Source organism: Megascapheus bottae, chromosome 14, assembly GCF_031878675.1.
Source record: "Megascapheus bottae isolate mThoBot1 chromosome 14, mThoBot2.hap1, whole genome shotgun sequence".
Taxonomy (NCBI): domain Eukaryota; kingdom Metazoa; phylum Chordata; class Mammalia; order Rodentia; family Geomyidae; genus Megascapheus; species Megascapheus bottae.
Genome location: NC_143522.1, coordinates 12,428,730 through 12,455,499, shown reverse-complemented (window position 1 = coordinate 12,455,499; position 26,770 = coordinate 12,428,730). Strand labels below are relative to the sequence as shown.

General features: G+C 49.8%; 1 protein-coding gene across 2 annotated transcripts; it reads left to right on the top strand.

Annotated features, from left to right (window-relative positions):
• Positions 1-1,462: 1,462 nt before the first annotated feature.
• Positions 1,463-14,384, top strand: Pgf (placental growth factor). 2 transcript variants are annotated; one of them, XM_090345392.1, is made up of 7 exons: positions 1,463-1,818; positions 2,993-3,035; positions 7,272-7,468; positions 7,642-7,724; positions 10,024-10,050; positions 10,154-10,225; positions 13,555-14,384. In XM_090345392.1, exons 1-7 carry the CDS (start codon positions 1,744-1,746, stop codon positions 13,571-13,573), a joined length of 516 nt encoding a protein of 171 aa, XP_090201518.1. In that variant the 5' UTR covers positions 1,463-1,743; the 3' UTR covers positions 13,574-14,384. The 2 variants fall into 2 exon arrangements, with proteins under 2 accessions (XP_090201518.1, XP_090201519.1); XM_090345393.1 differs by lacking the exon at positions 10,154-10,225.
• The last annotated feature ends 12,386 nt before the right edge of the window (positions 14,385-26,770 follow it).

Genomic DNA, 26,770 nt, shown 5'->3' with positions numbered 1-26,770 from the left:
TCATACACACACACACTCACATTCTCACCATTCTCACACTCATTCACACTCACACACACACTTTCTAACACTCTCACTCACACACACTCACTCTGTCACACTTTCACAGATTCACTCTCACACACATTCTCTCACACTCACTCTCACTCACACACACTCACATTCTCTCATACACACACTCACACTCTCAGATACACTCACACTCACACACTCACACACATTCTCACTTTCTCACACTCACTCTCACACACACTCATTCACACTCACTCACTCTCACACACACTCACACTCATACACTCAGTCTCACCATTCTTACACAGTCATTCACACTCACACACACACTTTCTAACACTCACTCTCTCACTCACACACACTCTCACACTTTCACACACAGATTCACTCTCACACACTCTCACACACACTCATTCACACTCACACATTCACACACACTTATACTCTCTCACACTCACACACTTTCTCACACTCACTCTCTCACACTCACACTCACTCTCATACTCTCACACTCACTCTCACACACACTCACTCTCACACACTCACACACACATTCACACTCACACATTCACACACACTCATACTCTCACACTCTCACACACTCACTCTCACACACTCATACTCTCACACACTCACACACGCACTCATTCACACTCACACATTCACACACACTTATACTCTCTCACACTCACACACTTTCTCACACTCACTCTCTCACACTCACACTCACTCTCATACTCTCACACTCACTCTCACACACACTCACTCTCACACACTCACACACACATTCACACTCACACATTCACACACACTCATACTCTCACTCTCGCCCACACTTTCACACACACTCATACTCTCACACTCCCTCTCACACACTCACACTCCCTCTCACACACACTCATTCACACTCACACTTTCACACACACTCATACTCTCACACTCACACTCACACACACACTCATTCACACACACTCACATTCACTCACACTCACTCACACACTCACACACACACTCCCCAGGAGCGCACGTGTACGCACGTGTAGGCAGCGCGCAGACCCAGGCTAGGCCGGCGGCTCCGGGGCTCGCGGTCTTCAGCCGTCACACGGGGTGGAGGAGCCCCTTCTCCTCCGGGCCGGCCCGGGGGGAGGCGGGCACGCAGGGCTCCCCGGGCCGGCGGAGGCCCCCAAGTCCCGGGGCGGCACCTGGACGGCGGCCGCGGGCGCCGCACCTGCCGGCCCCGCCCCGGGGGCCCTCGGGGGGGGGTGGGGGCCCGGCCCGCCGCTCCCACGCCCTCCGGGGGTCAGGCGCTCCGTCCCGCCGCGGGTCTCGCTCGGCGCCGCGGCGCTCGGGGCCCGCGCTCGGTGGGCGGGGCGTCCCGGGGCCCCGCCCCGATGCACAGCCTTGAAACCCGGCCGCCGACCGGCCCCCCCGTCCACAAGGGAGCCGCGGTCCGTCCGAGCGGGAGACGGCACCTTCCGACTCCGGGACTCCGGCCCGCCACGAGAGGAGCCCCGCGCCGCCCGACCCGCGGGACGGCTTCCACCGGGTCCCTAGCCACAGCGTTACCTGCGTCCCGCTCGCCTCCCCCGCAGCTCCCCACGGATGCTCAGGCCCCGGCGGGGCCCCCGGGGCAGCAGTGAGAGGGACCACCCCGCTCGTCGCCCGACGCCCCTCCAGGGGTCGGCATGCTGATTGTCCCCTGGAGTCCACGCGCTCCAGACCTCTGACGAGATGCTAGCCATGAGACTGTTCACTTGCTTTCTGCAGCTCCTGGCTGGGTTGGCGCTGCCTGCTGTGCATCCCCAGGTAAGGACTCACCCTCTCTGGCCTGGCGCCTTGGACCATTCGCGTCCCAGAGCCCCTCCAAGAAACAGCACCTCCTAGGATGTGAACACATTTCCTAGGGGTCAGGCTGGACCCGTCTCTTTGGGGACGAGACCTCAGGCTGGGCTCTCCTCAGCTCCAGGGGGGCTGTCTTGGTGGGGGCAGGGAAACCCACAAAGACAGAGGAAGGTTTTCCTGTCTAGCCCCTGGAGCCTTAGTGGCTTTGCTCAAAAGTTTCTGTCCATGAATCCCGGGCAATTCCTGGCCTTATGGTCAGCGTCAAGGCTCCATGACCAGCCAGGCACCCCCAGGACCAGGACCTCTGACCTGACCTGCTGGGGAGGAAGCTAGCTGAAGAGGCTGGTATTGGGGAGTCTAGGTCCTGCCCTCACTGGGGTTCAGGTCTGAACCAGGGGCTCCAGTTGGCTGGGGATGAGACAAGGGGTCCTGCTGGGTGTCTCTCCTGGGTGAGTGGCTGGAGGTCCTGAGTGCAGGGCCTGGGGAAGTGAGCAGGGTCCTTTTCCCAGGAGCTGGGTGAGTCTGGCTGGGAGCCAGACTGGGCAGTGCAATCTTGACAAAGCCAATGAACTCCCTCTCCACTGTGCTACCCTGGCAGTCCCCGCCAGCCCCAGGCCAGGAGTGGGTGGGCTGGGCAGCCGCCTGGCCTAGCAGCCCAGTCATCAGCCTGCTTGCTGCAGGGCTGGCCAGAGGTGTAACGTTACCAGCAGCCTGCAGCCTGCTCCAGCCCCTCAGCCCCCACCAGCTGATCACCTCCCCCTGGGCTCTGGCTCCCAGCCAAGGCGGGCTGTACAGGCTCAGCACAGCTGGCCTGGGGGTTGGGTAGAAGGGAGACCCCACAGGATTGCATTATCTTTGGGATACAGGGGGCTTCCAAAAGTCTTCAGCCTCTCAGGCCTTTCCAAAGAGTAAACCGAGGCCAACGAGAGCTGGAACTTACCCAGGGTCCAGCTGGTTTTAAGTTGCACCTGTAAAGAGGCAGCTCTCAGATAGGACAGAGCATTTGTGTGTGTGAGTGTGTGTGTGTGTGTGTACATAGGATAGTGGGGGTTCAGAAGGGAATATACATGCGTGTATGAGCATACACACACACATGCCCCACAAACACACCCTTATCTCTGCACCTTTCTATCCACAGCAGAAGGCCCTGTCTGCTGGGAATGGCTCATCAGAAGTAGAAGGTAAGCCAGCCAGATTGGGAGAACACATGTTCAGCCCCTCCCTTCTTTCCTCTCAAGTTCCCACAGAGGATGGGAAGGAACTGGCATGAAGAGTGGGTGCAGTATGATTGCAAACTGGGGATCGATCGTCTACAAGCTAGACATCTTTGCCAGGGCCTGAGCGATCCACCCGTTGTGACCCAGCAGTCCTAGATATCGTCCTAGGCCAGGTCGCCCTGCACACAGAAAGCAGATCACCATAGCTAGAGGTTTGTCCAGCTGCCTCAGAGCCCCTTCCTAACTAGCTCTAAGGGTACGGATGGGGTCTTGAAGGGCAAGGCAGGCACTGAGTCCAGGAGCCAGACTGGGGGTCTGGGAACTAGATGAAGTGGGCAGGCAGTCAAGAGGATCGGGTGGGGAGAAGGCCCCTTTCCAGCAGCCCAGCCCTGGTGGAGTTGCAGGGCTCTGACCAGGCCTTGCCATTGATTACAAACAGACAGAAGGCGAGTCACGCCCTCCTTGGCCCCTCCATTCCCCGCCCTATGTTGCATCCAGAGGAAACCTTCAAAGGGCAACAAGACCTTTGCCAAAGAAACATACATGCAGAAGGCAGGGGCCCGTGCCAGGTCTCGCGACTCTCCCCTCCCTTCCTCACCACTTCTCTGAGATGAGAGGCTTCCCGTTCCCCCGTACGAGTGGGAGTGGGTAGGGACCAGCTCACACACGGTATAAGGGACATCTGTGGCTTGGAACATCCGCTGGCCTTCCCCACCTGGCTATCCTCTTGTCTGCCCTGGTAGCAACCTCTCCTGGCCAGGCCTAACTAGGCCTTCCTGCTAAGGCCCAGACGCTTTGGCCACTGAATAGAATCAGTCTGAGATTTAGCTGCCCTTGACTTCATTGACTCCTCACTGGAATTGGCCTTCTGGACTTGGCACAGTGTTATACTCTCTGGAACTTGGAGAGGAAGCCATCACCACCTCCACCGCTGTAACTTGCCTTGATGCTTTTAATGTAGTTCAGCCAGTAGTTCCCAAAGAAGTCTTGCCTCAGTTTCCTCATCTGTAAAGTGGGAGCATTAGATTACTTTGTATCAAAAGCTTTGTGTGAGCGTGTGTGTGTGTGTGTGTGTGTGTGTGTGTGCACTGGTACTGGGGCTTGAACTCAGGCCAGGGTGCTGACCCTTAGCTTTTGTGTTCAAGACCAGCCCTCTGATCTCTGAGGCACAGCTCCACTTTTGGATTTCAACTGATTGGCGCGTGACGAGAGTCTCACAGACTTTCCTGTCCAGGCTGACTTTGCGCTTCCATCCTCAGATCTCAACCTCCAGCGTAGCTAGGATTATAGGTGTAAGCTCTTTTTGAAAATGCCTATTTTTATTTAGGTTGCAGTAGTTATTCTCTAGGTCCCTAGAGGAGAGGGGGTGTGTGCACCTCCCAGGATCCTGGTGAGGGGATTGGAAGGCAGCTTGCTGTCATCTTGATCGATCAAGGGCACTACGTGATGGCCAAGGAGGCACAAGGAGCTAAATTTAGACCCGGTATTTTTTAAATCTGAAAATGCCATCCTCTTCTGCTCACACCAAGCAAGTGACAGTGTGGCCCAGCTAGGGATGCGGCTTTCCACAACCGCCCTTCTTTCCTTGAGTTGGGCACTCACTGTCATTCCATCTGACCACAGGACTGGGAACTGGGAAGCTATTTGCATTCTCTATGCTTTACAGCCTGAGGTTCAGAGAGCTGTGGGGGTCACTTGCCCTCAGGCACTCTCCAGAGTATCTGGCAGGACTCATGTGCCCAGCCCTAGGCCTCGCAGTTGCCTGCTGGTGGAGCCGGCGTGAGCAGGGCGTCCTTTGTGGCTGCCTGGCTGGATGCCCTGCCAGTGAGTGGATCACCTGCTGGGCGCCTGCTGGTGGCCAGCCTGTCCAGAAGCTGGCTCTCCGCTCTCTCCCGGGTCTCCTCTATTCTGGCTAGTGGGAAGCTGGGGATCCAATGGCTGCTCACCCACAGGGCTGGAAAGAGAGCCAATAGCCCATCCACAGCCTCAAGAGGGGCCTTTAGAGGGACGGCCCAGCTCTGGCCAGGAACAGCCTCGGGTTCCTCTCACCCCACCCCCACCCCAACCCAGAACAGGTCTGAGGCTAGCGGAAGTGTGCGGAGGAGCAGCTGAGCAGAGAGCTCCGCCACATCTGGGAGCGGTCACTACCCTGCCTCCCCTCCACGGCCCCTCACCCAGCCCCCACACCCAGTCAGGGGCCTCCACACATGAATTGCCCTCTTTCTTAGCAGCTGCCAGGTAAAGCAGGCCCTGGCCCTTCTCCTCCACCCCTTTCCCACATGATCTAGCCACCTAGGCCAGAAAGCAGCAGGCTTCAGGATCTTGAAGTCCTGTGAAGGAAGCATTTACTTGATAGGATGTGGGGAAGGGGCGGGAGCAGGGTGAGAAAGGAAATCCCAGTCTCTGCCGCTAAAGCCCAGCCGGCTCAGCTCAACCTAAGTTAATGGCTTTGACAGCCCGGCTGGGTGGGAGTTTGCTTGCTGGATTGGAGGGGACTGGTGTGCCCCTTTTTTTCCTACTATTGTCTCTCCCTGGCAGAGGGGTTCGAGGCAGGAGTCTAAGTCTTCCACAGTGCTTTGGTAGCTGGCTGCTCCTCTGCTTCTATTTATGTTTCCACAGTAGAGATGAAGCATTCAGAGTGGCCCAGGGTTTGTGAAGGTTTTTAGGCTACATGCACAGTTGCTGGAGCTGGTTGGTGCTAAAAAGGTGTTCTCTGACCCCTTACTGCAAAGTCAGGCTTCCCCTGGGCTTCAGGACTGCCTGGAAGAGACTGCCATAGTTCCCATGGAGGTTCAGAGAGCCTGTCCAATGGCTTGGTGAAATAGAGTTAAGGAGCTTCAGGATCCCACCGAACCCTGGTCTAGTCTGAGTGCCCCTAAACAGATGAGGGTAGAATGAAGCTGCACACATCCAGATAAGCGGCATGTATAGGCCTCAGCGATTGACCCAGCGTTTCTACGTGGCCATGTGTCTCTCGGGTGTTTTCCACCAGCGTGCAGCCCTTCCCGAGGGCCTCTGTTATGACTGAAGTTTATTTTTCTTCTGAGACTACCAGGAGACACACGTCCTCATAGGCTCGGTGGAATGGACCTTGGCCCCATCTGCCTACCTCGGAAGTAAGAGGCTGCTGGGAAAGGCCATGGCTCCAATGCTAAAGTAGCAGAGATGGTTCCAGATGACCCAGTTTCGTGTCATCCTCCATCAGCTGCTGATGACTGCCAGGCAGGAACAAGATGACCCAGGCAGGGGATGTTTCTCGGCCCATAGTCTCAAGGCTGGGCTGTATTGTGTGTGCAAGCACAATCTGTCCCAACAGAAGGACCTTAGCAACCATCTATTCCTAGATGCTTCTTTTTTCCCCATCTCAGGAAACTGATATACCCAGAAAGGCTAAGGGACCTCCTTAAGGTCACACAGCCACTGTGGGGACTGAAGCCAGATGCCCTACTCTGGCCACTTCCTGAAGCCTTCTGCTTGGGTCCTGGCCTAGGCGATCCCCTGAAGGAGCAGTGTCTTTTGAAGAATTCCAGATCATCTTCCAAAAGACCCCATCACTACCACAAAACAGACACTGCCCAGGCAGGACAGCCACTGCCCAGGTCAAGGCTTTTCCTGGTAATCCTCAGTGAGCATCATCTAATCAGTCAGGAGTCACTTAGCCTGTGTTTACGGAGACCTGGCTCCTGTCCTCACAGAGCCTCAATTTGGCTATAATGGGGGAGATAAGAGCCACCAGTGATGAAGAGGTGAGCCAGAGCCATGCTGTGCTCTCAGGAGGAACAGCAGTCCTGGTAGAAATCACTGGGAGAGGCAAAGGGAGGAAGGGACGAGGGAGATGGGCTGCAGGCGGAGTAGCTGGCACCGAATGGGGACATAAAGGAGACATGTTAGTTTTGGGGATCAGAGAGTTAAGGGGAAAGTCAACTCTCCCTGTGGGACTTCTGGGGAGCCACTAGGCTCCCAAAGCTCCAGAGAACCAAGGTAAAATCAGGTACCTGAGTAGAGAATAGCACCCAGAGTTTGGGACTCAGAGATTCTGGGACTGGGACCCAGCAGAAGAGATAAGGGATCCCAGAGGGCTCCCATCAACAGTTCAGAGCAGAAGGGGCTCTGTATAGGGCTCAACCCAGGGAAGCCAGGAATGGGGTGTCATGGGGTGAGCTCTTGCCGGCCTAACCTAGCTTTCCTCCCTCCTTGTAGTGGTGCCTTTCCATGTAGTGTTGGGCCGCAGCTACTGCAGGCCAATGGAAACACTGGTGGATATTCTGACTGAGTACCCCAGTGAGGTGGAGCACATATTCAACCCTTCCTGCGTCTCCCTCATGCGCTGCACTGGCTGTTGTGGTGACGAGCAGCTGCACTGTGTTCCAGTGAAGATGGTCAATGTCACCATGCAGGTAAGGAGTTCTCTTCATGCCACTTCCTAACCCACAGCCCGGAGGTCCACAGAAAACACTCAGAGGCAAGCGAAGGTCCCAGGACTGGAACCCACTGCTTTCTGAGTCCCCATCATGGCTCTGAGCCTGCTCATGTGCATCCTGACCAGATTTCAACCTTTGTCTTCTCACAGATCCTGAAAATCACCCATCAGCTTGAGTTGCAGGCCTCCATGGTGGAGCTGACGTTCTCTCAACACGTGCTCTGTGAATGCAGGTAGGACGTTGGAGCCCGAGGCAGGGACAGGCCCCATACACTTAGCAGACTTCTGCAGAGCTAGGTCCCAGGGCAGAGGTGCAGGCTACTAGCCCTACTGTAGGCTGCACTGGCTTTCCTGGTAAGTAGTCCTGAATTGCTGCCTTTTGTTTTGCATCCCCACCAGCCAGTTGGCATGGGGATTTGGCTCCAGAAACTGGAGTACAGCTGCTGAGATGCTACAGGGGAAGCGAAAGACTGAGTCCCTTCCAGACTTGTAAGGACTCCTGCATGTTGTCCCCGCTCTTCTGAAATGAGAGGCAGCTGCTCCAGTCCCCTGGAGTAGGTGCCTGGATTCAAAGACATAGCAAGTCTGGACTTGGTTCTGGACTAGACTGAGGACCCATGGGAAGGGGCAGAGTGGGCTGAGATGTGGAAGGAAAGACAGACAGATTCCACTGGGAGAAAAAAGTGGAAGTAAAGGACACATTGGTTTCTCTCCCCCTCCCCTTTTTTTGTGTGTGTGTGAGTCCTGGGGCTTGAACTCTGGGCCTGGGCCTTGCCCCTGAGCTCTTCAGCTCAAGGTTACTACCTTACCCCTTGAGCCACAGTGCCATCTCCAATTTTCTAGTGTTAATTGGAGATAAGAGTCTCACAGACTTTAGTGCCTGGGCTGGCTCAGATCTCAGCCTCCTGAGTAGCTAGGATTAGAGGAGTAAGCCACCACACCCGGCTAGACACACTGGTTTCTTCACAATTGCAGTACCCATCCCTACCCCTCTCTAACTGTCTGTATCCCAGGTTCTTGAAACATGGCTACAGGACATGGCTGTCAGCTAGGTTCAGGAAGAACAAACTGGGCTGAAATACTGATCTTGGGCATCCACAGGGCAGTAGCAGAGGTATCAGACTTGAGATTCAGAGCCCACATGGGGTAGGGGAAAGGGGACCATTCTTTATCTACTGTGGCCAGCCCCACATGTGTGGCCACCTATGTTTATTGAGTGTCTATTGTGTGCCAGGCACTGGTCTCTACATTTGGATAAACAGGACAGACCAGGTCCCTGCTCTCAGGGCCAACCTACCCCATTGTCTAGAGGAACAAACCCAGGTTTAATGCAGTTCCATGATCTGCCATAGCAAGTGAGTATGGCAAAAAACGGCTACTTTTGGCTGTTACTACATTTTCCTGTAGGCTTGCCCCTGCTTAGTGCCCAGGACTCTGGCTGCTCCCATTGAACTGAAGCCCCAGCTCTGTGCCCTCACCACCATGCCAGTATTGGGAAGCCTGTCTCAACCTGTTTCCTCTCCACCAGAACTTAGGTCATTCACGTTCTTTTTTTTTTTTTTTTGCCAGTCCTGGACTTGAGCTCAGGGCCTGAGCACTGTCCCTGGACTTTCTCAAGGCTAGAGCTCTACCACTTGAGCCTCAGCACCACTTCTAGCTTTTTTCTATGTATGTGGTACCAAGAAATCAAAGGCCAGCAAGCGCAAGACCAGCACCCTACCACTAGGCCAAACTCCTGGCCCTTCATTCACGTTCTTGAATTCAGGCTAGATGGTGAACTTTACCTTCTACCTCACCTTTGTCCTTATAGCCACAATTTTGTGGTGAGAAGAGTCAGGTTCCAGCAGTGTCTGACTTGCCCAGTCTGCAGAGATACAGCCAGGCATTCACAGGGAAGGGACCAGCCTAGCGCAGCTGACCGCTACCATGCACCACACACTGCTTCCAGAGAAGACTGAGGGCAGATCTCCATCCCGTGGACCAGGCAACAGAGGCACTTTTATTTTCACTTCTGGGCCAGTAGCCATAGCCTGGGAGGCAGAGCTAGGACATAACTGGTGACCAGACAGCTTTTACCGCCCCCACTCACTCGCTTTGCAGCTCCCAGGAGCGGGGTGGGGGTGCATCCAGACAAGCAGCCTTAGCTGGCAGCCGCCATTGCTCTTTCATGGCCTTACCCATCATCTACTATTCTTAAGAAAAACCTCAGAATGCCCTCTAGAAGGAAGGGAAGAAGTGAATAGAGAAAGTGAAGCAGCCGAAAATAAGACTCAAAAGATCCTAGGTTTGATGCCAGGAGGCTGAGGCCTGCAGAAGCATGTGAGAAGGAACCCCCCTGGGGAAGGGGTGGGGGTAGGGTGTCTAGGGCCTTCAGCTATTGCTCCTTCACCAGCTCTATGCTGCCCTCTAGTGTCCCCAGAGTTAATTACCCAACCAGCACTTAGAAAATCGGAGTTGGGTGTGGGGGGGGATTTGTGAAGGAAGCCTCCAGTAAACTACTCTCTGGATTCTCCCTTCTGTTTGTTTCTCTAGGCCTCTGGAGTTGACAAAGCCAGAAAGGTAAGTGAACAAATGGGGTTCTGGGCTATTCTCAGGCCTGCCAACCCCTTTCCTAGTATAGGGGCCCTCAATTATTTGTCCTGACGCTTTTGGCTTATTGCAGGAGGAGACCCAAGGGCAGGGGGAAGAGGAAGAAAGAGAAGCAGAAACACACAGACTGTCAGAAAGCCCACCTGTGAGTGTGCTGGGGAGGGGGGGAACCCAGGGATGGCAAGAAGGCTGCCAGTGGTCAGGGAAGGGGAGAGGCAAGATACAGAAAATCTTGGGATCCTGAACAGGGGCTGCATTCAGGAAGCCTGAGAGAACCCTGGCTCTTACCTGGCCTGGCCCAGTACACTGTGTAGTCTAAAATCATTTCTTTTTGTAAAATGACGAGACAAAGCACCCACCAAGCATTTGAGGGTCCTGGAAACATTTACCAAACACTTCCTGTGTGCCAGGACATCAGCCAGTAACCATGGTTCCTGCTCTTCCAGTGATGAGAAGTTACCTAGAGAAGGTGCAGCCCTTCCAGGCTTCTAGGCTAGTGTTTCTGTCCTGGGGTCTCCTTCCTTCTCCTTCTCTTCCCCATGTTGCTTGTCCACCTTGGCTTCACACCTGAGGGGCAGCAGACTGGAGCTTCAGGTTTGAGTGTGGTTGGGAGCAAAGGTTTAGGGAAGGGAACGTGTAGATCTGTGAGTACAAGTAGTGAAAATAGAGTAAATCGAGTACACGCCGATGCTTCTTCAGCTCCAAGACAGGAAGTAATTTCATTTCATGATATAGGACTGTTTGCCCAGTTCTGTACCATGAGCCATTAGCTCATCCATGGGAGACTTCTCCTTCCATGAAGCAGGATTCAAGGAAATCCAGTCCTCCAAGTCTGGTGCCCTCATTTTTGCCCTGCCCAGGTGCCACTTGCTCAATGTTAGGCTGACATTGAGTCCGGCCCCTCACTTTTTATTTTTGGTGCTGGTCCTGGGACTTGAACTCAGGGCCTGGGAGCTGTCCCTGAGCTCTTTTGCTCAAAGCCAGTGCTCCAGCACTTGAACCACAGCTCCACTTCTGTCTTTTTGGTGGTTAATTGGAAATGGGTCTCATGAAGGACCAGAAGTCTGACCTAGTGGTAGAGTGCCTTCCTAGCATGCATGAAGACCTGGGTTCAATTCCTCGGTACCACATAAATAGAAAAAGCCTGAAGTGGTGCTGTGGCTCAAGTGGTAGAATTCTAGCCTTGAGAAAGCCCAAGGACAGTGCTCAGGCCCTGAGCTAAGGCTAGGACTGGCAAAGAAAAGAATAGTGAAAATACATATTTGCACACCTTTCCTTAATAATTACTTATTTATAATTGTGTGTGTGTGTGTGTGTGTATGTGTGTGCCCATGTGCCAGTACTTAGACTTGAACTCATGGCCTTGAGCTTGCTTAGCTTTTTTATGTAACTGATTGTTCTACCACTTGAGCCATACCTTTACTTCCAATTTTTTGCTGGTTAATTGGCGATAAGAGCCTTACAGACTTTTCTTCCTGAGCTGGCTGCAAACCTTGATCCTTAGATCTTAGCCTCCTAAGTAGCTAGGATTATAAGTATGAGCCACCACCTTCTTTTTTCTTTTTCTTTTTTTTTTTTCTTTTTCTTCTTTTTTTTTTTTTTGCCCGTCTTGAGGCTTGAATTCAGGGCCTCAGTACTGTCCTTGAGCTTTCTCAAAGTTAGCACTCTACCACTTGAGCCACAACACCACTTCTGGCTTTGTGCATGCCTCGTGAGCACTCTACCACTAGGCCAAATTCCTGACCCTACCTTCTATTTTTAAAGACTTTATTTCTACTTCATTTTCCCCACAGAAGTTCAGCCTAATTTAACATTATTTTAATTCTCACAAGCCTTTTATTTATTACCTTATGATGTTTACTGGCCACAAAGATGATATGTGAATGGATTATTTTAAATTTCCTATGAACATAAAATTAAATTAAATTTTCTCCTGGAATAAATTATCAGAATCGTTATTAGTAGTCCCTCTTGATCAAAAGGGCACAAATATATCATATTTTAATAACTGAAAACATGAAAAGGCAATCAATCTTACCGGGAAAGCATCTCTAGGAGATGAATAGGTGACTGCTTTTCAATTAGTTAATGAATCAGTTGATGGATATTACTTCCTCTGCCCCACCCCCACTCCCATGCTGTTGGAGACAGGAGTCAATATAAATCCTGGTCCTGTTTATTACTTTTTATAGATGAGAACGGAGTAATTATGCTCATGTAAGTAAGTAGATGGGGCTGGAGCCATTTAATCACTGGAACACCTTTGAAGTATTTGCCAAAATCTTCACAGTGATCTGAACAAAAAATTAATTACTCTGTGTGTGTGTGTGTGTGTGTGTGTGTGTGTGTGTGTGTGTGTGTGTGTGTGTGTGTGTGTGATGGGGCTTGCACTCAGGGCCTTGTATTTTTGCTTGGATTTGCTCAAAGCTGCAGCAGGTCTACCACTTAACCACATCTCTTCTGGCTTTTTACTGTTTTGTTAGAGTTTTGTCTGACTGGCTTGGTTTTGAACTTTGATTTTCAGTTCTCATCCTTCTAAGAATCTGGTGTTACAGGCATCAGCCTCCAGTGTCCAGCCAAATAGTACGTCTGATGACACACTCTCTGATAATTTACTTAGGTTGCTGTTCAGTTTTGTTGAAAGGCTTAGAAACTGCCTGGCTTGCACAAGGCTTGATTACCCCGTACTTAGCCATATTGCCTTTCTCAACATTGACACCAGTGTCTCAAATTATCCTTCTGTTTCATGTGCTTTTCTCTCACAACAACATACTTGTGCAGAATTTGGCATGGCAAGATGCATCTCTTCCTTTCTTAAGGGAGAAGGGTAATTGCAGATGGGGCAGTCGGTCTCATACAAACAAACCATATGAAAGCAGCCTATATAAAAAGGCTGAAAATGGTTTTGGGGTTTTTTTTTGCCAGTCTCGGGGCTTGAACTCAAAGTCTGTACACTGTCCCTGAGCTTCCTTTTGCTCAAGGCTAGCACTCTACCACTTGAACCATAGCACTACTTCTGGCTTTTTCTGTTTATGTGGTACTGAAGAATCAACCCCAGGGCTTCATGAATGCTAGGCAAGCACTCTCCCACCAAGCCACATTCCCAGCACCAAATGGATTTTTTTTTTAAACCACTCATTCTTAGTCTTCATGAACACCTGTTATATGATGCCCTACTGAGTTCAAATGAGACTCTGATGTTGGCTAGCTGTGTAATCTTAAGCAAGTTCTCTGGGCCTCCTGTGTGAAGGAGCAATACTAATGCCTTCCTCTGGGGTATTGTTTAGGGTAAATGATACAGAATTTGGTGCAGTGCTGAACTCCTGGGTACGCGCTGGGTGAGGGGCAGGCCGCAGCTGCTTGTCGGTGTTGGTGCAAGCATCACTCCCTCTTCATCTTCTGCCCCCCATAGGAAGGGACCCTGCCTTCCACCATGTTACTGATACCCTGTCCTGTCTGTTTGTTCTCTGACAGGGGAGGTGACTGGAGCTAACCAGCTCCTTGGAGGAGAGACCCCATGCCCAGCTCGTATATTTATTACCGTATCCTCAGTGACCTCCTGCTGGTACCTACCCTCTATTTATTAGCCAACTGTATCCCTGCTGAATGACTTGCTCCCTCCAAGACGATGGGCAGGGAGGGACAGGACCCTCAGGAATTCAGTGCCTTAAACAGAACGTGAGAGAAAAAAAATGAAGCCAGCCACAGACCTGTGGAAGCTTCAGCTTGGGAAGAAGCAAGACACATGGCTTTGCAAGGGGCAAGCAAGGGCGCAGAGGTCCCAAGAGTCCCCAGGAGAATGAAGAAGAAAAGAGAATGACCTAGCCCCAGCTCTCCCTGGACAGCAGCTCTTATCCTGAGAGCTCCTGCCCAAGGCGGGACTTCGGGTGTTTGCTCCCACCACCATGGCCCTGGCAGAGTGGACAGCAGGCAGCCAGTGGAAAGGATCCAGCCATGTCCTCTCCATCTTCCCCATTCTGGCAACAGCTCTTCACCCTAAAGACTCGGACACTCACTTCTGCAGAGCAGTGCCTGCTGTGGGTTTTTGCTGTTCCTTATTCTCTATCACATTGTGCCACCTGCTCCTTCTGGAATATTGTTCCAGGAAGGTGCCACCATCCTGCCCCCTCTCAGGGACACAGACAGTGACCTGGAGCTGACCAGATTGAGGCTGCACAAGGAGCAGCTTGGCTAAAGGGACTAAAAGAGAGAGGGCCATGTGGCCCTAGCCCCATGGCTGTGGGAAGTGGAGCGAATCCCCAAGGCCCTCTGCTCCACCAGCTTCCCTTGTGGGCCGTCTGACTGCCAAGCTAGATTCTCTTGAATAAAGTATTCTAGTCTGGAAGCAGTGTGTCCTGGAAGTGAGTCTGATGGTACAGAAGAGATAAGGGAGGACGGGGGAGATCAAAGAGCACAGTGCTGTCTCTGAGCCTCAGTTTCCTCATTTCAAAAAGCCTAGCATGGAACCAAGCACTAGTGTCTCATGCCTATAATCCTAGCTACTCAAGAAGTTGAGATCTGAGGATGAAAAGTTTGAGGTCAACCCACACAGGCAAATTTACTCAGAAAAAGCCAGAAGTGGTTCCGTTACACAAGTAGTATAGCACTAGACTTGAGCAAAAAGAAGCTCGAGGGCAGAGCTTAGACCCTGAGTTCATCCCCAGGTCTAGTACACACACACACACACACACACACACACACGCAGCCTGACATAGAGAGGGCATGTCAACATTCCTGACAATATGCAGGCATTCTCCTTTCTTTTGGATAGCTGAGGAAACTGAAGCCAAGACATCAAAATGGCTGGTGAAGAACCAACAGAGCAGTTAGCTGGGCATCAAGCCTGTCTTTACGTGTCACTGGTCAAGTGACCAACACTGTTTTCATCTGTAACCTAAGTGGCTTAGCTACAAGGCTCCTCAGGGTAAACATTTTCCGTGCTGATCTCGTCAGGGCTGCCTTTGAGAGCTGCCTCAGCTCCTAGATCACTCTAGGGTTTACTCCCATCCAAAACAAGGGGCTCCCAGGTACACTCTCACCCCAAAGTTGGAGAGAGAGGCCTGACTTAAGCTGTCTTTGAACACCATCAAATTCAAGAGCACATCCCCCTTCCCTCCAAGGATTCCCCACGTCCAGACTCTGGAGCCCAAGTGAGTGGGGGCCTCCAGACTCCTCAGGCCCTTGGGGAGTCATCCTGGGCGCCAGGCCACTGAAATGCAATGTCTCCCATGTCCACAGCTCTGGATGCCTGGAGCTGCTATTACCTTCTTCTTACCTCCCAGCTCTGCCTTCTCTAATGCTGAGGCATAAAAAGTAGTTCTACTTGTTCTGATCCCGAGATTCTTGCTCTCAGAGTCCCTTCTACTTCTGATCTGCAAGATGTGTATGTCTTTCTGTGTTCCTTATGTTGGTAGGAGTGGGTCCCCACATCTCTCCTTGGCTCAATTTTCTCACTTAATGCTGAAAACCACAGAGACCAGGCAGGGGCCCGGCCCAGGCCTGGGAAGGTGGCCTTGGATGGTCGTCAGGGTGGGGTGGTTCTCTGCTCAGGCAGCTGCCCTCTATGGTCTGTTCACTGAGGCCTGGGTCCCTGAGGGAACATGTTGGTGAGAATGTGCTGCTGGCTGGTGATCAAGGCAGGGTGTGAGTTGGTCCCAGGGGACTCACTTTACAGCAGAAATTTCCTTTCCTGCTTCTCAATGTTTTTGGCTGCAGCTGTTCTGAGCTATTGCCTTTGACCCACTGAGCTGAGAAAAGCTTGGCCCTTCCCTTTGGCCAGACTCCTGCTGAGCCACCAAGACTCCAACCCAGTCCTGTGGCATCTCCAAGGTTTCAGCTACTGATATCGCCTATTGAGAGTGGTCTCCACCCTCCCAGGCCAGTGACCTGTAGAGATGTAGACAGAAACCTGGAAGCAAGGGGCAGAAACCTCACCCCTGACTAAGGGCCCAAGGCAGAAACATCAGGATGAGCCTGTTCAACCAAGCTGAAACTTCTTCACATCATTCGATTGTCACATTTATGTACCACCACATGGGTCGCAGATGCTACTCTGTGCACCAGGAGCATTCAGGACTTATCCTCAAGGTAAGAGAAGGCCCCCAAATGTGTCTGGAGGACACAGTGTCTTCCAGCTGCTGGTAATTGGACTCGAGGAAAAACACTCTTTAATACCCCATATTAAAAAATAAATAAATAGGGGCCAGGAGTTTGGCCTAGTGGTTAAAGTGCTTGCCTAGCATGCATGAAGACCCGGGTTCAATTCCTCGGTACCACATACGTAGAAAAAAGCCTGAAGTGGTGCTAAGGCTCAAGTGGTAGAGCTCTAGCCTTGAGAAAGTCCAAGGACAGTGCTCAGGCCCTGAGCTCAAGCCCAGGACTGGCAAAAAAAAAAAACAAAAAAATAAATAAAAACCTATTTGCCAACAATATTTACTAAGAGATAGCTCAAGACAGCTGTGGCAGTACAAACCAGTGCTCAGAGGTGGAGGCAGAAGGATCTGGAGTTTGAGAGCAGCTTGGGCTACTAGATAAGACCCTGTTTTCTTCTCCCCTAAAGAGGAAAGAAGAAAGAAAATGTTTTGTTGCCCAGACTGGCTAGACCTGGCCTGAAGATGGCCTTGACATTTTTCAGCTCTAAAGGAGCTTCCTCTTCCACTTCCTTTGGATCTGAGCTAATCTGGCTGCTTTGATCACAGATGTGACAGAAGGGACCTTCCAATGATTTCAATCCTTTTTTTTTATTTTTCAAAAGCACTGATGCTCCTAACTTAGTCTCTTGGGATTCTGGGCTTTTGGGAAGTCAATCAGCCTGAGGTTACTGTGTTAGGATGCTCCAGCTGACCTCCTAGAGATGGGGAGACAATGAGCAATGCTACACGGTCCCAAACTCCTTCAGCCATTGCACGGTCATCTCAGCCAAGGCCGCAGAATTGTTGGATTTCCTAACTCACATAAACCATGAATGTGATGGTTAATCTTGATTGTCAACTTGATTGGATTGACAAACGAGGAGATTAACAAAGGGATCTCTGGGTGTGCTCACCTCGTGATCTAATCTAATGGATGGTTTAATCCATTGATGGCTTAAAAATTTCAACAGATGTTTGGGAGGTAGTCACCTGAGGAAGGTAAGGCCTACTGGAAGGGAGTAGGTCACTGAGGGCATTATCTTGTCTTTCTTGGCTTCACTTGACTTCCTGTCCTCCATGAGGTAAAGAGCCTCACCACCAAAATGGTTTACCTCACCACAGGTGGAGATTTGACAGAGCCAAGCAGCCATGGACAGAATTCTCCAAGTCAAAAGAAATTCTTCCTCCCTTAAGTTGTTTCTGGAAGGCATTTGGTCAGAGTATGGGTAAAATAATTAACACAAGATACCATAACAGATTGTTTTGAGTTGGTTTGTTATACTACAATAGGTAACTGGAGAGAAAGGAGAGAAGGGTGAAGGGTGAAGGGTGTTGGGTTTGGGGGGAGTTACACTAGGGCAAGAAGTTACCAAAAGACTTCCCGTGGAAGTAACAAACATTTCTGATATGTGTAACATCATGATCCTGTGAAGATGAGATATAAGAGCTCTAAGCTGGGCACCAGTGCCTCACAGCTATAATCCTAGTTACTCAGGAAGCTGAGATCTGAGGAGATCAGTTCAAAGCCAGTCCAGGCAGAAAAGTTTGTAAGACTCTTGTCTCCAATTAACCAGAAAAAAAGCTGGAAGCAGAAGTGTGGCTCAAGTAGCAGCCTTGAAACAAACAAATGAACAAACAAACAAACAAAAAGCTAAGCAAGAGCATGAGTTCCTGAGTTCAAAGCTCCAATAGTGGCACATACATGTGTGCGTGCATAAAGCCTACAACAAAACAAAAATGATGCCGGGAACAGTGGCTCACATCTGTAATCCTAGCTACTCAGGAGGCTGAGATCTGAGGATCAAGGGTCAAAGCCAGCCCAGGCACAAAAGGACCTGAGACTCTTATTTCCAATTAACCTCTGGAAAATGGGAAGTGGGGCTTGGCTCAAGGGTAAGGCAGTAGCCTTGAGCTGAAGAGCTCAGGGACAGTGCCCAGGTCAAGTTCAAGCCCCATGACCCCCACACACACAAAAAGACAACTTGGGAAGTTGAAGAACTATGGGGAAGCAGCACAACGATGATAACAGTGATGCCCTCATGTTTGTTGACTCCTATCCATGTAACACTGGGCAGAGACTGAGGCAAGTGGAGATCCTAAATGAGTAGGATTACACAGAGAAGAGTATGACATGGCCTCCGCTTTAGAACATTTGTTAAAAACGCTAGAGATGTCACTCCATGGTAGATTGCTTGCCTAACACAGTCCTGGGTTCAATTATCACTGCAAAAAAAGAAAGAATGAAAGAAAGAAAAAGTGAATGAAAGGACTTTGATTATAATTGGAAAGAAAGGAAACATGACATTGGGCTGTGCAGTTCCAGAGAAAGGTGAGCGGTGGACATAGACCCAGGGTTAGACAGAGAGGTCTGACGATGGTGGGAACTGGGCTCTTCTGCATACTGGGACTCACTGGCTTTTGTTAAAACAGGAACTTAGTATGGTCTTAGAATTCGGGAGTGGGAGAAATTTTACAGAATTCCACCTCTCGTGTTACATACAAAGGACGTGAACCGTGTTGCCCAAAGCCATGCAAGCTAAATGAGCCAGAATTTTCAAGTGGACTCTTAAGGACTGAGGTGGATTGAAAGCTTTCTGCCCCTCACCCCAAGCCCTCCTTTAGCTGATGGAGGATGGAAAAAAAGTGCATCCTCCTAGCCTGAGAAGCAGCCCAGACCAGCTGCGAGGTGGGATCTGGGTGGGTCAGCAGAAAAGGCCCCTCCACAGAGTCTGGTGGGAAATCAAGGCTCCAGACAGGGCGGTGACAGGACAGAGCTGAGCTATGGAAAGATGGCTGTCTGTCAGCACCAGCGCCCAGCAGCTGTTTTCCTCGAGGAGCCTGACCCTTCCCTTTCTGGAGGAAAGCCCTAGCGTCCCTCTCCTCGTCCCTCTCTTTGACAGAGGCACATGAGGCCCCACCTGGGGGGCGGGGAGAGGACTCCCAGCCAAAAGGGTAGATTGTTTCTAATCCCTGAGGTTATTTCGTTACCATGGAAACCACCAGGCCCCAGGCAGGTAGGGAGGAGTGTGAGGTTCCCTCACCAAGTGGGACTGTGGGGTATCACCTAGATGGTGGGATAGGTGTGGCCCCCCACCCCCGTTCCCCCCATGAAGTCAGAGAATGTTCACTTCTGCAAGGCCACTGCAGCTTGTCCGAAGGAGTCAGTGCAGAAAGCTATGTCAGCTTTATGTGTGATTTCCCTGTTCCTCTCCTCCAAGGCCCTGTTCCCCACCCCCACCCGCAGACTGGGCCACCCAGAAGTCACCAGCAGGCGAGTAGTAACAGGAGCTCTTCGGTGCTGACACCGCCCCAGCCCACTGTGACAGCTTTGGTGCTTACAGACGTGGGACACCTGGCGGCCCAGCGGGGGATCAGAGGTTCAGCCTGGAAAAGTGGGGGCTCTCTCAAAGCATTAGGCCCTTCTTCCTCTTAGTCCTCAGTACTTCAGGCTGCTCCTGAAGTCTGTGGTGCCTCCTTGTTTGCTGGATACGTCCTGAGGGTGAGAAATCTGCCTCAGAAATTCCCACCCCAGCATCTCGGAGGGTCAGGGGCTGACACCTAGCCACGCTGGCTTCCGCATGGACACAGAAGCTGAGGTTAAGGGAGGGAGGCCCGGCAGGCTGAGCTTCACATGTAGTTCCCCATGCATTGGCATCAAGCCTGTGGAGTCCCAGAGGTCAAGATGCAGGACAGAGAGAGCTCCGCCAGAACTAGGGTGAATCCTGAGGCTGTCCTCCCAGACAGACCGGAAATACAGCTTCTCACCAGGGCCTGAGCTGATGAGCGCTGAGAACGTCTCTCATATCCAAATCCAGGAGGCTCTGGGTGTCTCTGGATCCTTCATTAAAGACTGGCTCTGGCCAGTAGGGATTAGTTTCAGCAATGATACATGGCTGTTTCACTCAGGCTTTATCTTTGTGTATGTGAATTTTTCTGCCACCCACTGCTCTTTCCCTTGAGAAGAAAATATTCCCATACTCAGGAAAGATTGTTATGTAGCTATGATAACAAGAAACCCTGAGGGCCAGTTTTAAACAGTTTATATGGCCACCTGGTTCCGTAACCAGGCTTCTGAAATCCACACTCACTTAGTAATAGGCCCATGCTACTAGAAACAGCCAGATGGCGAAGGCCTCACTGGAATAGCCAAAGATCTACCAACAAAAGGTGACCCTGAACTCCATGCTTCCCTCAAACCTCTATAGGAGTCTCTCTTCATCTGAACTTCCCAGGTTTCAATTGTTCATAAACATCCAATTAGAGGCCGGGAGTTTGGCCTAGTGGTAGAGTGCTTGCCTAGCATGCACAAAGACCCGGGTTCAATTCCTCGGTACCACATACATAGAAAAAAGCCAGAAATGGTGCTGAGGCTCAAGTAGTAGAACTCTAGCCTTGAGAAAGTCCAAGGACAGTGCTCAGGCCCTGAGCTCAAGCCCATGACTGGCAAAAAAAAACCCCATCCAATTAGAAAATACAAAGTGGAAAAAAAATCCCAGAAACACAAATGTGTTAAGTTCTGAACCATATGCTATGCAGAGCAATGTAGTGAGATCACATGCCACCCCTCCCTCTCCCACATAGATGGGACTCAGCCCTCTTCAGTGTATCCACACTGTATGTACTGCCCGACTGTTGGTCACATGGTAGAGCTCTCAGTCAGCAGGTGGATTGTGTTATGGTACAGTGCCTTTTGTTTGGTTGTGGGACTTGAACTCTGGGCCTGGGCATTGTCTCTGAGCTCTTCAGTTCAAGGCTACTCTGTTCTACCCCTCGAGCCACAGTACCACTACCTGTTTTCTGGTGGGTAATCGGAGATAAGAGTTTCTCGAACTTTAGTGCCTGGGCTAGCTTTGAACCATGATCTTCACATCTTAGCCTCCTGAGTAGCTAGAATTACAGGCATGAGCCACTATGCCAGGTTTTTTGTTGTTGTTGTTGTTTTTCTTTTTTCTTTTTGCCAGTTCTGGGGCTTGAACTCAAGGCCTGATTACTGTCCTTGGGTTTTCTCAAGGCTAGAGCTCTACCATTTGAACCACAGCACCACTTTCAGCTTTTTCTGTATATGTGGTACCAAGGAATCAAACCTGGGTCTTTGTGTATGCTATAGGCAAGCACTCTAACACTTGGTCAAACTCCCGGCCCTACAGCACTTTTTTATAGGGATGGGTACCAACTGCTGTTTTAGATTGTTATTGTTTATGTCTTTCCTCTGTATTTCCCTCCAAAACCTTTTTTAATAGTCTGCCACAGATTCTTCCCAAATCCAGAAGAGAGGCAATGAATTATTTCTTTTTTCAGCTTTGCTGTAAGTGTATACTAGAATCAGAAGGAGGGAGCTCTTAATTTCCCACTTTGTCTTCTGCCAGATCCATCCTGGGAGACTTACTGTTGAGAACTCATGTGTCCTCATGGAGACCATCTACAAACCCAGGCCCTGAGTTCAAGCCCCAGGATTGGCCAAAAAAAATGTTATTATAAAGGTGATGGACAGAGGAGTTATCATTTCAAAAGTCAAGTAACGAGTACATTTGTTTTCAGACAATGTCATCCCTTTACTCTCACCCAGTTTTTTCCCTCCCATCGCTGCCTACAGTTACAAAGTTTATTTTGCCAACATGGTGTCTACTAAGTTCCACTGTTGCATTTCACAGTATGATTTTTGTTGTTGTTGTTTTGCCAGTCCTGGGGCTTGAACTCAGGGTCTGGGTACTGTTCTTGGACACTTTTTACTCAAGACTAGTGCTCTGTCACTTGAGCCACAGCACCATTTCTGGCTTTTTCTGTGTATGTGGTACTGAGGAATCGAACCCAGGGCTTCGTGCATGCAAGGCAAACACTTTATACTAGTCCACACTCCTTAACCCCACAGTATTTTTAAGTACTGAACTAGACCGCATCATTTGGGTACCCATGGGTAAATGAACTGATATATTGGTAGGTAGCTATATTGTCCATTTTGTTGTTGTAACTAATGATCCTTGTGGATATACCTTTTCCTTTCTCTCTCTCTCTTTCTCTCTTTCTTTCTCTTTCCTCTTTCTCTTTCTTTTTCTCTCTTTCTTTTCTCTCTTTCCTTCCTTCCTTCCTTCATTTCTTTCTTTCTTTCTTTCATCCTGGGGCTTGAACTCAGGGACTGGGCATTGTCCCATACCTAACATTTTGTGCTGAAGGCTAGTAGTCTACCACTTCAGCCATAGCTCTACTTCTGGCTTTTTGTGGTTAATTGGAGATGATAAGAGTCTCACAGATTTTAATGCCTGGGCTGGCTTTGAATTCTGATCCTCAGATCTCAGCCTCCTGAGTAGCTAGGATTATAGGCGTGAGCCACCAGTGCCCAGCCAGCGAACACATCTTTGTATGTACAAGTCTCTCCCTTCCTAAATATAGCAATGGCAGCCAAATTCAAAGCCATCCCTTCCTCCACACGTTCACTCTCAAATTGCTTCATGCAACAAAAAACGATTTCTTACGCATACTTGAGTCCAGTTCAGGCCATGGACTGGAGGAGGGGATCCCTTATTTCCAAGAAATCCAAGCTCATGCAGACTGTGTCCAGATCCCTAGGGCTAGATGAAAGGTCGAGGTGAATTATACACTGGCTTTTGAAGCTCCCACTGGAAATCATATTGGCCTTGTCCATGAGTACTTCAAAGCAAGTCCTATGACTCACCCTAAAGTCCAAAGGAGTGGGGAAGTGAGCCACTACATGCCAGGACAGCTGCTCTGCAGATCCCAAAGCTCCAGCACAAGCGTGGGTTTCTGGTAGATAACCCGTTATCAACTGAAGAAGGAAATCCATAGACTTGTTTAGAGTATTAAGGGTATTACGCAAGAGTTCATCTTTATCATGAATGACTCTTAACTTTTATCGAGCTTCAGGCCATCTGTTTGATCAGTAAAGATCTCCCTCCCTTCATTTGTCAAGGTATTTATATACATCTTATCTCTGCCCTCTCCAATCACTTTTCCTACTTAATTCCTTTTATGGAGTGTGTGTGTGTGTGTGTGTGTGTGTGTGTGTGTGTGCGCGCACGCACCCTCATACTGGGGCTTGAACTCAAGGCCTGAGCTTTTTCACTCAAAGCTAGCACTCAACCACTTTAAGCCCACAGTGCCACTTTCAGTTTTTTGAAGGTAAGAGTCTCATAGAATTAGCCGGGCGGGGGCTCATGACTATAATCTTAGCTACTCAGGAGGCTGAGAGCTGAGGATCATGGTTCAAAGCCAGCCCGGACACTGACAACCATGAGACTCTCCAATTAATCCCTAGAAAATGGGAAGTAGGGATGTAGCTCAAGGAGCTGACAAACTCAGGGACAGCACCCAGGCCCAGAATTAAAACCCCATGACCCCCCCCCCCCCCACACACACACAAAGAGTCTCATAGACTTTTCTACCTGGGCTGGCTTCAAACCACAATCCTCAGATCTCCTGAGTAGCTAGGATTACAGGCATGAGTCACCAGTCCTTTGCTACAGGCGATCTCTTTCTCTCTCTCTCTCTCTCTCTCTCTCTCTCTCTCTCTCTCTCTCTCTCTCTCTCTCTCTCTCTCTCTCTCTCTCTCTCTCTCTCTCTCTCTCTCTGCTAGTCTTGGGGCTTGAACTCAGGGCCTGGGCACTGTCCTTGGACACTTTTTGCTCAAGGCTAGTGCCCTGCCACTTGAGCCACAGCACTACTTCTGGCTTTTTCTGAGTATGTGGTACCGAGGACTCAAACCCAGGGCTTCGTGCATGCTAGGCGAGCACTTTACCACTAGGCTGTAGGCTATGCCCCTGAAACTACAGGTGTTACCTCTTAAGCAATACTCTGTGACATACTCTGTTCTTGACATTTGGGTATAGCAGTGAGCAAAGCAGACAAAGCTCTCCACCTGTGTGGATCTTACACTGGGACCAGAAAGAAAGGAAACACACACACGAAAGAAAGAAAGAAAGAAAGAAAGAAAGAAAGAAAGAAAGAAAGAAAGAAAGAAAGAAAGAAAGAGCGAGCTCCACTCCAGAGCAGGTAGGGCACCGAGTCCCGTGGAAGATAGAAGCAGGGCAGGATGATACAGACTAGAGGCGTTGGGACTGGGGGAAGTCATCAAAGGAGTCCCAGAAAGTCACTGCAGGGTAGTGACTCCAAACAGGGTAGGGGTAACTGGGCAGATTTTTGGAGGCAGGGGCAGCTGTGGGGCACAAGCTCTGGAGTGAGAGGTGCTCCACGGTTGAGCGAGGCTGGTAGAAGATGAGAAGGAATTGCAGGGAGGTTGGGGAACCGAAGACTTCAGACGCCTGAGGGGTAACATGGGAGCCTGTTCAGGGTTTTGAGCAGAGGAGGGATGGGATTTGCTTTGGCAGCCCCTTTCCAATTGCACGTAGGGCCAAAGAATCTAAACAGACATTTCTGTAAGGAAGATATTCAAATGGCCAATGGACACATGAGACAGGCTCAATATGGTTAGCCATTAAGGACGTGCGAATTAAAATCACAGTTCAATACTGCTTCACACCCTCTGGATGACTGCAGTCATAAAGACAACAACAACAACAACATTTGGCAAGGATCTGGAGAAATTGGAACTTTCCAAAGCTGATGAGGTTGTAAAACAGGCAGCTGTGTTGGAAAGCAATTCTGGAAATTTATCAACAAATTACACATAGCGTTACCGTATGACCCAGCAATCCACATCTACATACACACTCAATAGAATGAAAATGTGTACATAAATGTTAATATTAGCATTACTCAAATAGTAAAAAAGTGGAAGCAACACAATATCTATCAACTGATAAATAAATAAAATATAATATACACACACACATGCAATGGAGTATTACTCAGCCACAAAATGAATGAAATACTTGCCATAACACAGATAAACTTTGGAAACATTAGACAAAGAGAAAGAAGCTAGTAACAAGAGGCCACACATTATATGATGCCATTTATATGATGATGTCACGTAAACGATGAAGTCATTTTGTAGGAAATTTTCAGAAGAGGCAAATCCATGGAGGTAGAAAGTAGAGGGAGAGGTCTATTGGGTTTTTGTGAGGTGAGGATTTATCAACTGCTCTACATTAGACTATGAACTGCACAACCTTGGGAAGAACCAGTGTATAGTTTGGAAGATATTTATTTATTTCCAGTTTCGGGGCTTGAACTCAGGGCCTGAACACTGTGTGTGGGCTTTCTCAAGGCTAGCACTCTATCACTTTAGCCACAGCACCACTTCTGGCTTTTTCTATGTATATGGTACTGAGGAATCAAACCCCAGTCTTCATGAATGCTAGGCAAGCACTCTACCACTGGGCTATTCTCTTGGCCCTTAAAGGATATTTTAACAGGAGAAATTTGATATCAACAGGATGTCAATAAAAATTGAACATAGGGGGGCCGGGAGTTTGGCCTAGTGGTTAAAGTGCTTGCCTAGCATGCACGAAGACCCGGGTTCGATTCCTCAGTGCCACATACATAGAAAAAAGCCAGAAGTGGTGCTGAGGTTCAAGTGGTAGAGCTCTAGCCTTGAGAAAGTCCAAGGGCAGTGCTCAGGCCCTGAGCTGAAGCCCAGGACTGGCAAAAAAAAAAAAAAAAAAAAAAAAATTGAACATAGGGTAGGGGTGGGGGAGGGAAATGGGGACCAAGACATGAGAAAGGGTATCAATGTTTGTGAAGTAACGCACCTTCTACCTGGTGAATATAATGTAGCCTTTCTAATAATTACAATAAAAATATATGAAAAAGGAAAAAATTGGACACAATGAAGGTGTGGCTTTTTGATATAATACTTGCCTAGCAAGTGTAGTACGGGAGTTCAAACTCCAGCACTGCCACTCCCCAAACTGACTGTAATGGAAAACTAAGACAAAAAAACCCCCTCAAAACTTAGTTTTTGCTTCTCCCCTGAAGCTTTGTCTACTGGGAACTTTCCTCAGTACTGGGGGAAAACGAAAGAGTGGCAAGGTGGAGGAAAAAGAATCAGAGCCAGGTACAGGTAGCTAAGATCTGAGAATTATGGTTAAAAGCCAGTCCATGCAGAAAAGTCTGTGAGACTCTATTTCCAATTAATCACCAGAAAACCAAAAGTGGAGCTGTGGCTCAAAGTGGTAAAGCGCTACCTTTGAGGAAAAGAGCTCAGGGATAGTACCTAGGCCTTGAGTTCAAGCCTCATGACTAACAAGAGAGAGGAGAGAGAGAGGGGTGGAGGGAGGGAAGGAGGGAGAGAGAGAGGGAATAAGAGTAAGTGGAGAGTGGAGGAGACAGGAGGAGGAAACGAAGAGGGCCTGGAGAGGAAGGGTATGGAGAGACTGTAATTGCCTGCCTGTCTGGATGTTCTTCATCACTCACCACGAAAGGAAGATGATCCCCAACTTGACTAAAAGTAGTTTCAGAGGAATTCTGGGAGAAACTTATTGAAGACAGTTTAAGAAAGAGTTCCTGAGAAATAGAAAGTTTGATGCTTCTTTCAAAGAGTTTCCCTGCAAACTCAGGGCAGTAGGTAGAGGAGAGAGTATCTTTTATTTTGTTTTCTTGTTTTGATAATTATTTTTTTTGCTAGTCCTGGAACTTGAACTCAG

Bases quoted from the DNA above. Each gene is read 5' to 3' on its own strand.
- Pgf (XM_090345392.1), top strand. From the start codon at position 1,744: ATGCTAGCCATGAGACTGTTCACTTGCTTTCTGCAGCTCCTGGCTGGG. The intron at 1,819-2,992 runs GTAAGGACTCAC...TTCTATCCACAG, and splicing joins TGCCTGCTGTGCATCCCCAG to CAGAAGGCCCTGTCTGCTGG. The intron at 7,469-7,641 runs GTAAGGAGTTCT...GTCTTCTCACAG, and splicing joins TGGTCAATGTCACCATGCAG to ATCCTGAAAATCACCCATCA.